General features: G+C 32.1%; 3 protein-coding genes across 10 annotated transcripts in view; 1 reads left to right on the forward strand and 2 right to left on the reverse strand.

Moving 5' to 3' along the window:
- Window positions 1–11194, reverse strand: part of LOC126825114 (protein MTO1 homolog, mitochondrial) — a 76902-nt gene extending 65708 nt beyond the window's left edge. Inside the window, exon 1 of one of the 2 annotated variants that reach the window (XM_050554603.2) lies at window positions 11115–11194. The gene's annotated coding sequence lies outside the window, so the exon portion shown is untranslated. Of the gene's footprint in view, window positions 1–7244; window positions 7264–11114 lie in introns of those variants that run through there. The other variant, XM_056101608.1, reaches the window with a different exon arrangement.
- Window positions 1–17468, forward strand: part of LOC126825112 (neuropeptide Y receptor type 1) — a 58538-nt gene that overhangs the window by 39063 nt on the left and 2007 nt on the right. For 3 of the 7 annotated variants that reach the window (XM_050554597.2, XM_050554598.2, XM_050554599.2), the window contains exon 2: window positions 2874–12165. The exons of 3 other annotated variants lie outside the window; for them this stretch is intronic. In XM_050554597.2, the coding sequence (XP_050410554.1) occupies window positions 2936–4234 (1299 nt within the window). In that variant the 5' untranslated portion in view covers window positions 2874–2935 and the 3' untranslated portion in view covers window positions 4235–12165. Of the gene's footprint in view, window positions 1–1605; window positions 1772–2873; window positions 12166–17468 lie in introns of those variants that run through there. One more of the 7 variants, XM_050554600.2, reaches the window with a different exon arrangement.
- LOC126825115 (protein MTO1 homolog, mitochondrial) overlaps window positions 1–17468 on the reverse strand; it is a 54169-nt gene that overhangs the window by 7998 nt on the left and 28703 nt on the right. The gene's annotated exons all lie outside the window — the stretch shown is intronic.

A 17468-nucleotide genomic window follows, 5' to 3' on the forward strand; every position in this document is an offset into this window, starting at 1 on the left:
CTAAATCTGCCTAATGCAGATCTTTTGTTTGGCTTCAAATGTTATATAAATCATTAATTAGACATTTATGCACATGCCAAGCCCATAATCAACTCCCTAGAACTTCGGATGTTTTCGATTTTCAACTGATTTAATCATGATTGTCAGTAAATTATTTAATTAAGAAATGGTTAATCAAGACTCTGTTTATTATCGTAACAACAGTAGCAATAACAAGCGAGACTAAATTGTTCTTCACGTGGCCTTAACTCCGTTCATAATGAAGTAATTTTCAACATATTCCCTTTTCATTATCTATTTTTTTTAACTATTATAGCAAGAACTGTCAGCTCTTTATTTAAATCTTACATAATACATCTTTAAATACAACATTTTTATACAAAAACATACCTGATAAATTGATACAATGCAAAAAATATATACCGGTATATATATGTTAGATACAAAACTTCAGACTGCAATCTATGATAATAGAAATACTAAAAAACCTGACAAATTCGCAGTGTTTTGACCAACCTATAATCACATGATAGATATGTCTATTGGATGTTATAGTATGATATATTGACATCAGCAAGTAAATACAGGTATCTTATAGATCATGCTACATAATCTTTAATTCCCTAGACAAATCTTTTAGTCAGCATCGGATATTATGTTTATTCTGGAATGGGGGAGTGGATTGAGTAGGTCAAAATAAATCAATTTGTCCATCATATATAAAATAATATTAAAAAAAACCCAAAAAACCTCCACAAATCGAAAAGAGTGGTTGCAGATAGATTTCTGTGACTGAAACAAGTTAATTTTGTGTTAAAGACAGTTGAAAACCTTTGAAATAGTACTGTACAACTATCTGAATCTCCATGGTTCTTATCTCAGAAATACAAACTTTCACATGGTGATTAAGTCGCCAAATTGCATGCTATCCACAAGTGATCGGTTGGCCATGTCTACATACTTGTCTATAATATAGTGGTAAAAGTTTATTGTGAACCATGGAATTCATTAGATAATCATGTTAAATAAATCTAGCAATCATTTCCGAATGGCACAATATCTTACGCTGAACCTATTAACAAGCTACAGAACTTCTTCAAATTCAAGAAATAAAGCAGCTGAAGAACAAAATTCCATTACAATGATTTTCAGAATGTCAGAAATTTTGTAAAAAAAAAAAAATCTACTAGTCCTGGTACAAAAGAAACACATGTGTTCTGAAATATACATAAAAACAATTTACAGGTACTCCTATATAAACTTAATTATTTAATTAGCCACAGGTAGCAGCACACTTCAATTAAATAATTTTATGTTAATTTAATGGATGCATAGTTTGTTTTACCTCCCTTTCTTCAAGTCTGTCAGATAATTGAATAAATAGCAAAGCAATATGTTAGGTACAGTTTGAAAACAATACATACCAGTATCAATGGTAAATCTATTATCATATTTGTATTCGGTGCCAAAACTATGAGTTAATTTGACTTGCTCTTTCTGATAGGTTGGATTGGTCTGTTCTCTGCATGTGACTGGCTAAACTGGTAATTTGTTTTTGAAGTTAAAATGTGAAAGCTAATAGTTTATTCCATGCGTATGAGGATATCAGATACCCATATCAGTAATTGTGATACGACTCTTAAAACCCAAATCAATGGAAGAATATTTTTAAGCATTTTGAAGGTTTGTGATCTTTGGCGCCATGGCATTTCATTTGGAAATGGTTTCATCAGTAAACATGTTGAAAGTGGTAGAAGATAAGAATCTACAGGTATACGACTCAGTGTAACTATAAATATTGAATGTGAAACACACAAACATAGCAGACAGAATGCAGAAATCTCTACCATAGGATGGTGAAACGCTTTGGATAAACAATGTATATTTGCTTGTAAATTTGGCATTTAGAAGGTGCTGAAGTGAGTTTTCAGAAACAGCAATGTTATCAAGCAGTCTTCATTCTTCAAGTTCTTTGACAATAAACCTTTCTGACTATTTTAAGAACTATTTTATCAACAAACCAAATCGCTAGAGATTAGGTCAAGTCGACTAAAAGTATATATACTTGGTGTCTGATATGTTACAAATATCAGTAATTCTGCTATTCATTTTCTGGAACCAACCATGTAGGAAAGATGTTTTTTGTGTTAAATAGGGACATGCATCATGTTAAATACAGTGCATGCTTACTCCATCTGGAAGATCTGATACCACTGCTTATTTGACACATGCAATTTAATACCATGTATGTATAGCAGCATTTGTCACAGAAACTTAATAAAGCTTTCTGATGCTAGAATTGATACAAATCAAATCACCGATATAAATCAAATAACTGACATAATTTTTCTTAATACTTGTAAATTGTAATAGTCAGACAACATGCTATAAACGCCCACAATCATAATGATATGAAAACAAAATTCACTTTGAATACTTGTACTGTACTATGTAAGCCTTCCTTGGTTATTAGATTACGAGAATTTTTTACCATTATTGTACTCGACTTGAGACATGTGAATGCATGAATTAGCTTCATATATGTGAGCTGATATTGGAAAATAATTTTATGACATTGTTTGGTTGGTAGGTTGACTGGTAACAGATGGTTCAACCATTCATGCACATACATTTACACAGAAGATAAAAAGAATGGATAATACTCACACAAAATTAAGCTAAATGACTTCTTATTTCAGACGCTGATACACACACAGAACGATTCAATTTTGTATTGAATGTTACAAGTTAGCCAACCATTTTTTTTGTTGATATGTTTTCTCGCTGTACAAAGAAGATTTCTACCTTTAATTAATATATTGTGTTGTCATATTTTATCAACTTCTTAACATATCTTTTTTTTAATTTTTTAGATTTGTAAGAGATTGTGTTTAGTCCAAAGTATTCAAGATGGCTTCCTTCCATAAGAGACCAGATGGGATTGAACTGTATGGAAAACGGTGTTTACACCATTTACAATATCAAAAACAAATATATGACCACTGATGAGTATGGTCAAATTAATATCAGCCAATTACAGAATAAATCATCGTGGCAAAATCAAACAGCAATGGCTCCAGTTCAACAATCCACTAGCAGTCAAGAGGCATACTACCTCTTCTTTGTGGGTGCCCTAGGCATGTTCTTCAACCTGGTAGTGGTTTTATGCATCTGTGTTCGCAGGAATATGAGACGAATGACGAGTGCTTTCCTTATTCATGCTTCGATACTAAATTTTTTGAAAGCTGGTTTTTGTATTCCGTTTGGACTGAATTTAATAGCGGGTGAAGAAATATCATCGTGTACTGTGCAGGGCGCGTCTTATATAGTGATAATAACTGCCTCTGCGTTCAATCTTGTGGCCATGATTTGTACGGAGGCATACACGTTTGGAGAAACAAATATTGGAGGTAGATCTAAAGGAACTATTTGTTGTGTGGCGTTCGGAATATTATTAGTGTATGTGGCCAGTACTATCCTCCATCTTGGACCAACCTTAATTGGAGGATATTTCATTTTTGAACCAAACATAGGAAGTTGCACGTTTGAATATGGAAAAATCAGTGGATATATCGCTCATGTGATGTGGATTATAATTATAACTTTAGCATACATAGCAATAATTCATTTCTTACATAGATTATATAAGGAAATTCAGTCAAACCAACCTAATCGAGTCTCCATGTTAGTACGAAATTCCATCACAATCATGGATGACCAAAAATATTCACAAAGTAATATTCGACATATGGTGCGGGATTCTTTTCATCGGGCCAAAATATTTATAATGATATCTGTGGCTTTTGCAGTTTGTTGGTATCCACTGTTCGTATTAATAATTATTGATGTTCATTTTATGGTATCGCCAAAAGTTTACCAAGCATTTAGTTTTATAGCATGGACACAGGGTACAATCGAGCCACTGTTGTACATCTGTTTTGATAGGAATTTAAAATTACTGGCTCAATATATTTACTGTGACCGACATCGCCAATATGATATGGAAACTCTAGCCTATCTTATGTCGAGACATCGGCAAGCATCGCAACAGAATTGTTCTTCCAATCAGGAACAGTCTCAACAAAGTATCTGTCGACACTGTCATAGTGAAAAAGACGGTGCTGCTAGTTCCATTCGCTCGACTAGTCCAAACTCCACCGTTACCAATGAAGAGAGAGAAGAAACACATCATCATCACCAAACGCAGACTGTTCCACAAGAAGTGCAATGTTGACATACACTGTTATAACGTGAATGATGATTGGATGCAATTCAAAAGTGCAGTGTCGACATATATTTGCTGTTATAACAGAATGGATGATTGGATGGTGTCTCGAGCAGTGTTGACATGCTGTTGTAACAGAATGGTTGATTGGATAGAACTGTGCAGTGTTTAAATGCGCTATTTTAGTGGAAAGATGACTGTATAGGGTTGTGCAGCGCTGATACCTGCTTTTATAATGAAACGGATGATAGGATGGAATTTTGCACTGGATATAGTGTTGTTTAAAACAGATCTTGATCAATGAAATTTGATGATCGCAGAAAATGGGTTGAAGATCGTTTAATTGAAGATGCAGTTAGTTCATAATTCAGTTAGACAATTCTTTTTAATGATCTAATGAAAACATCCAGATCTTTCGTTGCGGAACAGCAAAATTATTCCTGGGAATAATTCTTGTTCTGTTGGGGAGACATTCACATGTTTTTCTTTTGATTTGGAATAGCAGAAATGGCTTATCTTAATGATTGTTTAGTTTTGAAGAAACTTGGAACATGATAAAAGGAATGATATAACAAGATCCTAGTTCATAGTCTACCGAGGTAACAGATGTGATAATCTATTCTTTCAAGTTGATAAATTAATGGATAAATATAACAGGAAGAGATTATGATTGTTATGTCTGCCGATGAAACCAGATGTTCACAAGCGTTTTAACACATCTGATTATATTTTTAAAAAAAACTTGTTCACAGGTATGAGAATGGTGCTTGCTTCTTTAATAATTGGCCTTGCTTCATCATTGCTTGGGGTGTTCTGACATTAACATTGTGTTTTAAACAACTCATTACTTGTATAATGGACAAAAAATGTGTTCAGAAATTTATTATAGAACCAGAACACACGTTTTGTGTACATCATCACCAAAGGGATATGATTCTAAAATGTGTAATTGTGCAAATGAAGAAAAGGATATGTTTGCAAACTTGGTACATTCATTTTGAATTGCTACATTTATATTATTAATTGTACATATTTTGTGTATAGATATATATTATGTTCTTTTTACTCACAAGCGCACAAGGAACATTACTTTTTTTTTTTTTACATAATATAAAACTGCATACACGCAAAAAATGTAAATGTGTAAATGAATTCCATACACAAGTAAGAGCATTTCTCAGGAATTCATAAAGAACAACAATAATGTCTATTATTCAAATTAAACCTATTTCTGTAATCAACAGCCAGTGTGATACCCATTTATTTAAATTATACAATATCATTTTTCATAGGTTTATGACTTTATTTAACCAACTTACTTATAAAATGTTTCTTCTTGTGATTGTATATTTGTCTCTTTTAACACAACCTCAACTTTTTAGTTTTATCCCCTTTTCCATTACACATCTTTGTTTTATCCATGAGTTGTTTATTTAATTTGGGCTGAATACTTTTATACAGATAAATGTTAGCAACCAAAATTTTTCAAACTGCCGGTCCACAGACTTTTCTGCAGGTCAATTGATAAAGCTACCTGTCCATAAGCATGGGAATATTTATCTCTCTTTCAAAATTTCAAAATCTTCTATTTTTTATTTCCCGTTGCTGGTAATTTAATATAGCTATATAATTTTAGTTTTATAGTATTTCAATTAAAGATTAATACGCAAAATACTATATAAATAAATAATAATTTTCATATGTCCTATTTTCACCAGTCTCCAGGTAAAAAAAGGTTGAAAACCACTGATCAAAGAGTATTATATCTGATGGAATTTCCCTGGGCCCTTTCTTTGGTTCATTTTTGTCAGTCAATGTTTGACAAATCCAGAGAAATCTACCTGTCAGTCAATTGCCAAGAAGTTCAAGTATTTATATCAATTAAACTTAAATTACTTAAGAATGCAAATCCTACAACTGAATTGAAGTCTTTTCCTGATATAAGCATTCAGGTTCAGGTTTGTACCAAATCTCAAAGCATTTGGCTGACAAAATTACAATGAGCCCTAGGTTTAATTGTTAATAAATATCGTGAGTTTTGTCTATCTCTTTGGTTTCTGAAATCCAGATCCAAAATATTGCTCCAGGTAGCAGTATGTAGCAACAATTATCATGGTTGAGGCAGTATATGCTTACTCCATCTAGCACACCTGATACCACTTCTCAGTTGCTGAGTTCGCATAGCTGACAATTTTATCTTGGTCTCTTATAATGTTTTAGTATCATTTTATGTTTTCTTTGATCAAATAAGGGGGGGGGGGGGTGTAGGTGGCCGAATGGTCAAAAGTACGTGCTTTAGATTATAAGGTCTGTCATTGAGTCAAGTGGTGTGGTTTCGAGTCCACACTTGTATATGACAAGGAGAAGGGTCGCCTGTCCAACCTTGTGGATTTTCTCTGGGTCCTCTGGGTCACTCCTATGGCTAAAAGACCCCTACGTGCATACAATCTATTGAAATAAAATTGAAACCTGTGTTAATCCCAAAATGACCTAGTTTGTGTTGAGTGGTTGTTGTTAAACTCCATTTCTCTCAATCTTTTGACCAAATAAAATTCAAATTTCAGCGATTTGCTTTAATCAACACATGACATGCATACCAATTTTCCTTCAAATATTAATAAACTTTTATTTCCATTCAGATTACTTAATCAAAATAAAATTTAATGGAAAGTTTAAGTTAGCGTGTGAAATAATGCTATAAAGAGAAGACGTGAAAAAAACTAGGGAATACAAATATTGATTTCAAGAATCAATAAGCCACGTACATCATTATTGCTCGACAGACCAATAAACCGACATGAAATTTTGAGGGAAAAAATCAGCTAAACAGTCACTTACTAAATGAGCAAACATAAAGTAATTTATAATTCATTGAGTTCCAGTTCCCAGTTATCAAAAGATCGACAAGAAATATTTCTTTAAAGATATGGTAAGCCAGTAAGACAAAGAAATTGTTTTCATGTAAATCAAATGTCAGTATTCAGGCGTAATTAGGCAAAGGATATACGTCTCCCATTACCATTCAATATCCTGATGAAGGTACACTCCCAAAGTTAAACTGAGCCAGACAAAACAAACTATGATTAACTTCACTGACAAAGACTTGGTTTTTACCATTAACCACTAAAAAGCGAAGTCAACAGTCGAATAAAAAAAGGTCCAAGATTTTTAAGATACTAGAAAAATAAACTGATTATTGACACCAAATTTTAAGTGTGTTTTCCTATTTACCGATGTGAATAATAATATTAGTCAAGAGAAAGACGATCGTGCAATCATTACTGTTATTTAGACGTGGATATTGGTGGTTTCATTTGATAAAATAAAATAGCTTGGAGATAATTTGAATGGTAATGGGATTTTTCATCTGACTTTTCAGCTTGACAACACTATTAGAAAGAAATGTTTCATTAACTCGGCTAATGAATATCTAGTATTTTTCCAATTCCAAGTATTTCTTTCATTCAGTGAATAAGAATTTACCTCTGTGATTCAACTTTTAAAGGAGGGATATGATTAAATAAGTTATAATAAATTGAGTAGAAGTACATATTTCATAAATATAAGTTATGAGAAAGTTGCAATTTAACTTTCATATTATTATTTTTACTGCAATTCTAAGTTGAGTCAGTAAGTAATTCAAGAATCATCCCCAAATTATATGCAACATTTTTTCATGGAATGTGCAATTTTAGGAACAAATTCTTATATGAAATTCAAATTATGCCAGAATAATCAGTTTGGATTTAATGGGTAATTATGCACATATATTAATGAAAAATCCAAAAACTTTCATACACACACACCTACACCTATAGAAATGTGATATTTTTTTATGGAGGGTAAAATTTTGAGAGCTAATTCTTATGTAGATTACAAATTATGCAATAAATCCAGAACATGAGAACAATCATCTTTGATTTAATAGAGATTTATGCACAAATGTTAATGAAAAAAAAAAAAAAAAAATACATCAATTTTCAGAAATGTGATTTTTTGGGGGTAAAACAATTCAACATATATTGTTTATTCATTTTGTGTAATTTAGACAATTCAAGTATTAACACCTATATTTATTCTGCTTTTCAACAGCTGTTTCCAACCGATTTTATTTGAACAGTGGCCAATCAATTGCCATTTCAATGTCCGATACAAACTAGCTGTAGGCCTTCGAGCGAAGTTCTTCTCTACTTGTTTTATAGAAAGAATTCTATATGACTGGGTAACATCTCTGTTTCTGTGTCTTAACAATTCTTAAAATCTTGAAGCAAACAAAACAGACATGATTCCCGCTTTTAACGATATTTCTGGATACGACTACAAGCCATAAGAAGCGTAAAACTGACATTGTGTAAAGAAAGATCAAGTTGAAGTTATATCGATAGAAATTCAGGCCATCTTTGGCAAATCTGTCACTTGAGTATGCTTAAAACCAACCGATTGAAGTTTGTGGCTTTTTTTTTTGTAGAGTAAGGAATGTTAAAAAGAAAGAAATATTCAGTGTAAAAATAGTCCTTTAAATTCAGTTTCCAATTTAATTCATGGAGATAAATTATTCTCCAAGCGATAATAATGTTTGATGAAATAAACAATGATTTTTGGAGAAAAAGTAAAATCAATCATTATCTTTATAAAAAGGGATTTTTTTATAGTAAAAGTCAAAATATGAAAAAGTATCAGTTTTCAATTGAATGAAGATAAATTATTTTTTCCAACTAGAAATATTGCTTAATGAACAGAACACACCTTTTTGACAAAAACTAACTCATTGTCATCTGAAATTTTTCTATAATATTTAAAATGCAATGTGAAAATATGAAAATGCAAAATATTCAATCAAAACTGATTGTATACATGAAAGGTAGATTTTCATATTGATAATAAATATAATGTAAGTAATGAAAGTAGCTAGACTTTTTGATGGTTCAATTATGTTTAGCCACTTGAAGGTGTGACATGTCATCCATTCTATATTTAAATTTAGGTTGACATCAAAACATAACATGCATGGAATAAAGTGTGTAATGCATAGGTGACTGACCTTTAAGGTCACAGTCAAAATAGTTCTATGCGTGACATTACATCGATAACACCTGCATTATTTACATCAGACATAGTAATACAAACTGGTCCAGGCAGAATTGGCGCCTTTTACTCATTTATACTAAATATTTTTTATATACTTCAAACACCTTTATTTTTTTTCCAACTAATTCGAAACATTGTTTTAGAATTTAATTTGCAGAAGAAACAAGAGATAATATGAGGGCTAATATCATCCCTATCAGTGATATTGGCAGCCAAGCAAATACTTACTGCTGATCAGTTTGTCTTGGATGTGAATAGCTGACCAAAGTGTCATTAATTTGTCAGATGAATGCAAAATGTGCTCCTAAACAAATCCTGATATAAAGACAAACTGTAAATGATTATGTGCGGAAATAAGTCTTAAAGTTCTAGCATGTGGACGGCCAGCATTTAAAAAAATGGAATTTTCAAAATTACAACACAAGATCTTCAACTTCCTCCATACAGATCATGATATTTAGAATTTTGATAAGACTACATAATCCGTTAGTTTAATTTAGCAGATTGTTTAAGCAAATTCCTTCTCTTGGCTAATTAACCTCATTTTAAAGATGCATAATGCCATTGATTTCTTAGCGTGCTTTTTATTAATATTATTACCAGAAAACCCAGAGTAATTAGTTTTTAGCATTGTGCATGTACCCCCGCCCGCTTAAATAAAATTGGAAACAGTCCACGTAGTCGTAATAATTCATGTATAACTTTTGTATAAATAATTTGGAAATTTTTAAATCGATCATTAAATTATGTTTAACAAGTAAAAACATCTTGCACCATAATCTTATTATGATTTATAAAGCGGGAGGGTAACATATGTTTTCACCAGTGCATTAGTGTATTAATCACATTTATAAGAGAGAGTGTATGTATACATGTAGATAGAATATGTATAAAATGTTTTATATTAAACTTATATATATATATAAGATATCTCCAGCTGGTTTGGGATAAACGACAAGCTTTAATTCTTTATACTGCATTGATTTTTTGTTTGTAACTGTATGCAAAAAACTCTTCATTCTTATCATTTTTCTGTAACATTTTTTTTTTGTCCACATTTTTTTTTTTTTGTACACATGAATAGGTCAGATGTCACTTTAAGACCATAAACACACTAAAGAATATTTGTCACAGATTGCAGAATTTCTCAGCCCTTCGGCAAAAAAGATATTACTGTCGATGAAAATTTTCCATTACCTCAATATCTACATAGCGATGTTTATTTAAGTGTTCACCCATAGTATGACTATGGTCTCATTGGCCTCCCATAGCCCTAAACAATTACCGTAATCCTAATTCTTAAATAGCCCTTCCTACTGCAACAGTTTTGTCGGGGTGATCTTTAAGCAGTGATGCAAATATAGAGAGCAATCTGTTGGAAAGTATAATTGGTGCACACCTATGATAATTTGCCACCAAGAAAATTAACAGCTAATAAAACGTGTATTATTATCAGTATCCGAAGATGATTACTCATAATTTATTCCAACTGCAGACCACTTTTGGCCAATATTTTGTTTTTACTAGATCAAATTGAACGTCATACTCAAAATTATTAGCTTATAAAATAACGCATTTAGGAGTCAAAGGGCACAGCACCTTCTAAAATAGATAAATTTGTACTATTTTCTTAATGACAAATGATAATATTTTAAAGTTAAAACATCCAGTCATTCTGTATTCAATTTCATTCTCCTTATAAACTGACACTAAAATTGGTCATTTCAAATTTCATTAAAGCTATTGTTATTTGAATTTCTTGACAATATCTATTAAAATCCATGCTAAAATATACTGATACCGTCTGCAGGGGATGCTGAATATTGCGAAATTTTCAATTCATCATATCTTTGTAATTGTACTTTCTGGACTGATATTCCCTTTAGAGATTCCACTTTCACAGAATTGTTTGTAAGGTAAGGTATTCAAAATCCCCCAAATGATATCAACAGCTTTAATTTTTCTGAATTAATAAGCCTAAAACTTGAAAGGTACTTGCAATGTTTAGATATTACAATTTTACAAACCAGCGTGTCTGACATAAACTTAATCATTTTTCTTTTTCAATAAATGAAATTCACAAATTGTATTAAATTGTGTAATATTTTATTTTTTAACTTGTAAGAGATTTGTTTTCATTTCTTGCTTTGCATTTTATAATTTTTTCAAAACATTTTGTGTTGTAGGCCAAACTTGAATATTGATTCATTTTTATCTATATGTTTTAAAGTGCGTGTACTTGTTTGTTTATGAATTTTATGATTGCATTTTTTTATTTTGTATTTTGTTGTTTTCACTGACTGATCTGACATATGTTGCTATATCGTTGTTTCTTCCCCCATGACAAACAAAAAAAACCCAGTCAGATGTCACATTCTATGTACATTTTAGGTTCAACTTTTGCATTTGTTTTTTAGCGTACTTACCAAATAACATGTGGGAAATCCCTTGGAAGTCCAAGCGTGTGCTGTAAGGATTTTAAATGTTGTTTAAAAATGGATTTATTTGTATGATGAAAACGTGCCATATAAAATATTCTATATAAGTCTTATTATGTATGTCAATTTTTTTCGTACATAAAAATTTAGAAACATATGGTAACTACATTATGTAAGATTATTATTTAACAATGGGCTTAAAAAATATCTGAACAACTTTTAAAACCTGCCTGGCATTCTCCAGCGGCTTTTCTGGTAGACGCATTTTTTAAAAGTAAGCTTGGGAGAATAAAAGCTGATCCCAGATACAAGTTTACATACAAACGATGTTTACAATTGTACATTGTTCAAGTGTCAATACACAATAATAAACAGATATAATTTTATAATAAAAAATCTCTCTTTTAAATTTTACTGTCTTTTATGTTTCATTTCACTGAAGGATTTATAAAGTACCAATTAGTATTTAAAACTTTATATCTTTGCTAAATCTAATTTAAGGGTAATATAAGGGTCCCTGTTGGACATTTATGAGAATAACAGTTAAATCTGTAAACATACTTAAGAGGTACACTTGTTATTTTTTTCCATTGTTTTCTTTTATGAAGTAAAACTAGATTACATAAGTGCCTAAGTAATTTAAGTGCATTAAGTTATTTGAATTTATTGACACACTAAATGAAGTGTAGATTTTTCAGTAGTGCATTTAAAATGTTAGCCAAACATCAGTTGGGGGAAAAATGGGGTATGTTATCCTTATAACAGACTGAGCAAAGATATCAAGTTTGAAAGACCCCCCAAAAATATGGATATATCTTGTTATATGTTTCTTCGTTTAACGGAAACTTGGTGGCTCATTGATAAATAATTGAACCTAAATCAACAAATACAACTTTGCTGATAAATGCCCTTATTCACAAGACAAGATGGAATAATCCTGTTAATTCTGCTTGCCTTGAATGAAAGAATTTTGAATTATAGGAACTGATGATGATGGTATATATTCATCAAATCTAATTATTTTGCGTTTTTTTTTGTTGTTTTTTTTACAAATGATAGATAGCTGATCCTCGATCCTCCATCATAAAAAACATAGAAATCCAAAGTAATTAGTTATGTCCTGACAAACACATACAAGATACAAGAGTCATGATATGTTAATTAATTTGAGTGAGATGATCATGACCAGAATTTGAACAGCAAAATAAAAAATGAATTCTAGTTTAACATCCTACTTTGCTGCACCAATCAGGTTAATCATGTTTTTGAAACAGATCAAAGAAGTCTAGTCATTATAACGATCTGGGGAGCCATAGTGGCTCAGTGAGTAACGCACTGTCTCGCTAACCAGGAGGTTTGGGGTTGGATCCTGGTGTTGGCCTAGAAAGTTCTCTGGGATTTTCCAGTGTGGTTTCCCCTTGTCAGCTTCTAGTCGTTTTGATGGGACGAAAAACTGAGGTCCTGTGTGCACGTAAAAGAACCCTTGACAGTTGGAAATCGATATAAGAGTAGGATTTAGTGCCTCTGTCCTGGAAAAATTTCCCTAATAGCACACTGTATTAGCCCAGTGAGCAGAACAGTAGGACATTTAACCTCATTTCTTATCATTTCATTTTAACGATTCATCCTAATCTGATCATGGTCCTTTAATGATTACATTAACTGTAACTATGTTCTTTTGTATGGGTAGAACTATGGAATGAAGTTATGTTAGTAATCAAGTATTACCTGTAATACTAGATTCCATGTTTTTCTACAATGTTTCCTTTATGTTCAACTTTATTTTCTTATTAGTCTGTCAATGAGTGAAGTGACATTTGATGTGTCATGACATTTTTAGAAAAATATGGATCTTAATGATTATGTCAATCAAGATGTCAGCAATGTAAATCATTAATCTCTTGATTTCGACCTGTGTTTCAGTTCTGAAATTACATGCTAACAACTAGTCATTCTGTTTGTTGTTTTTCTAATTTACTACTCATTACCTGTAAACTGGTTTCAAATGAGCTTCTTTTATTTTCAATTCCAGTTTTGTTATTGTTTTATTGCTATTTTACACTTTAAAGGAGTCTAAAGCTCTCTATGTTTATTTTTTTTATAATCTAAACATGCCCCTTCCTACACCGCCAACTAACAATACCCCCACCCCCTCAATCCCAGATAGACATTATTGAACAGTAATGTCTTGAGAATCATACATATATATATCTTCCACTACATGTTCCTTTTAATTTCTTGCAACAATATCAAATCTATAAATGGGCATGGTCTGTTTCTGTCTAGTTGGTGTTCATGTGTGACCTATCTTTGTTTTTCAGGTAAAATTGTGTTCTTTTATTATTGTGTGTAAACCAGATGACCTTCAAAAAACAACAAACAATAATATCAATGTTAAATTTCAATTCCAGTTTCAGGAAACGATACTCAATATTTCCCTTGGCATACTTAACCGTTGTTTTTTTAATCAATATCGTACAGGTTTTTACGACGTTGATGCAAATACGAGAAATCATGAACAATTTATAACACTTGCCACGACTCTTAAATCTTCCTCTGTGAATAGCACACACATAAAAACACACATCATTCGTATTCATACTCAGCTCGCATATCACTCTAACATGACAAAGAGGCAGAATCGAAATACAAATAAATCACATAAGCAAGAAAACACACTGACGTAATTCTTAAAGAAAAACAAAATGAACATCATGTAACAAGAAACTACTTGTACAGGGTTTAATGTCCTAGATAATTTTCTGCACCAACCCAGATAATGAAGATGGATAAATGATAAGGGTTAATTAATGAGATCTTGTCAACTCTGTTTGACTTATTTCTTTTGTTTTATTGGTGAATATGTGCATTCCAAAATCTACTCAAGCAATGACCCATCGCCATGATAATCAAGATACTTTGGCATTTGGGTGAAGGTTGTAGAATTATTGTTCTCAAATTTTTAAGATATGGAAGCCGTTAGTGATGTGATTGATGAGCTGCATTCAGATAAATTTCACAAAACAAGAAAATTTTGGCTGATTTGATTGTGGTATCAGACATATTTTGTAATACTTTGTGCCAATAATCACGTAATTATTCAAGCTCCCCTAAGCTAAAGATAAAGGAACCCAGCATGGCATTACCTTGCTCACACACAAATATTCACATTCAAATGGCTCTTAGAGTCTATTCAAAAAGATTTTTAGGTATTCATTATTCAATGTCAATTATAACTAATGGAATCTGGTCAGTTTTCTGTGATACGTAATGTTTAGTACTATAAATCAATGCTATCATTAATATTCAAAAATATATCGATTTGACATACATAATTTCCAGAAATCTGAAAAACAAGTTGCCTGGAAATAAAATAAATGGTCAAGCAAGGTCAGCTAATTAGTCTGAGCAATCCACAATGGTTGTTGCATATTTATTCTTTTGTAGGTAATGGGAGCATTTTCAAGAAACTAAAAACTATGGTGAAATTATCAGAAATAATTGAAATTTGATTGGCTTATAGTTCTTTCTAGTTTTAACGTTTATTATACAAAACAAGTATCGATAAACAGATCAGGTGATATCTTATGTTGTACGGGTATTCAGTCAAGGGCAATAACTCTTCTTGGCACCATTTTGAAATTTGGCCTCACCCAATCATGTACGAGAGCACTAATATTGATCACTAAACCTAGTAATTATGGTGTCTACCTATAGGAAATCGATACCGCAGATTTAAAAATCCCATCAATTTTATGCTATGGCATCACTACGACATGAAATTCAAAATGGTGTCCAAGATGGCCACCATTCCATATAACTGACCACAACGCCCATACTATTCATGTTAGAGGAACAAGTTTGGTATTTATACCTAGGTTTTAGGGGCAAGACAACCCATTACAACCAATTGCTGGATGGAAAACGCATGATGTCATTGTGAAATTCAAGATGGTGGCCAACAAACTATATAAATTGTCACAATTAGCAGTCTAGAACATTGATTTTGGTGTCTATATATATGTTGTAGGAGTCAATCTATCCATTAAAACCATGAAAAAAGAGCATTACATGCTATTATCAGCTGCAAATGTAATTATTAATTATTAAAGTTGTCTTATTCCTTTCCTGAGATTAATGTTAGCAAACATATGATTTGATTGTGGTCATCTGCGACCTATTAGAACAATGTTATTGTCTTATTTCATTTTAAGAGATAAGAGCGTGCTTTCGAGTGTAGTCATCTTTCATCCAGAGGGGAAATCGCAGCCAGAAAAATCCCAATAAAATGCTATTTTATTATCTCAAATATCTGTTTTATGCTAATAGTAAGTGTCTGTCTGTGTGTTGTATGTCTGTCAATAACTTTGATCAAGTTCAATGCATTTTCAATGTAAGCCTATCCAATGAATGGAAACTGTACAAGTTATCGAAATCATTTAATAACCAATGTTTAGAATGCTAGTTTGCAGGATGGTACCAAGTACATATTGGTGTGCACATAAAACTTGACAGTTTAAATGCACAATTTCACTCAAACCACATTGCATGCATTATGCCTAAGTTAACCTGGTGGATACAGAAAAGACGTTAAACATCATTTCATTTAGAAAGCTGATTTTCATGCTAGGTTCTGGTAATTTTATTCCTTTTGGACAAGTTTGAATAAGTGTGAAGAAACAATGGTTATACTCAATTCTGTAGTTATATGATATTGCATGCCATTCGATTGATTCCAGACGTTCAGTGATAAGTATTATTTATACCATTGAATAGGCAGCACTTTGAAAGATGACTGAAATATGATTTCCGACACGTCTCATAAGATGAGGTAAGTAAAAGACTTGAAAAAGTAGACCAACAAGGATTTTTTTACCATTTTAACAGCCTCCATGTAAACCACATACGAACATAAAGACATTAACAGAATCCGCAAACCAATTAGGAAACACATCAGAAGGAGATAGACCTACTGAAGTTAATCCAAACGGACAATGAGAAAGCTAGCTAGTCCATGTACTAGAGCATGTGTCACGCCTCATCCACTTCAATAGGCAGGGAATTATGACTCAGTTTATAAAAAAATCTGTATTTTTTGCACATAGTTAAAGTCAATAGTGAAACGAAAACGCCTTGAATGTGTGTGGAGGAAGGGTAGGGTAGATGAACGCACAAGTAAGTTTCTGAAGGCAACTGTCTATTTTCAAAACGAAACTAAAAAGTGACCTTCGGGATGTACACTTTGTCAGAGAATTCGGATTATATGCATCTATATGAAGGTCTTCGTTATGAGGGTGGAGGGAAGAGAAGCTTGTTCTTGTACATAACTGACTTATTCATTGTCTTCTAGATTAACTTGGATAGGCCTTTCGTCTTATGTTCCTTCCTTGTGTGTTTTTTTTTTCATCCTCTTTAATGTCTTTATGTGCGTATTTACAAATTGCAAAGGTATAGACATCAAATAAAATTGCCTCCCTAACATGAATAGGAGAGTATGGTCTGTTACATGGAATGGTGGCCATTTTGAATTTCACTATTCCTTCCCATGATTCAAATTGAGGGGACATACAAATGCACACAGGACTTCCCTCAGCTGATAGACTGATGTCATAATGCAAAATTGATGGGATTTGTATAGACACCAAAATCAACGTTCTAGGATGCTCATTGTGACAGTTTATATAATTTGGTGGCCACCATCTTAGAACCAGTGTGGC

This window comes from Patella vulgata, chromosome 6 (genome assembly GCF_932274485.2).
Source record: "Patella vulgata chromosome 6, xgPatVulg1.2, whole genome shotgun sequence".
NCBI lineage: Eukaryota > Metazoa > Mollusca > Gastropoda > Patellidae > Patella > Patella vulgata.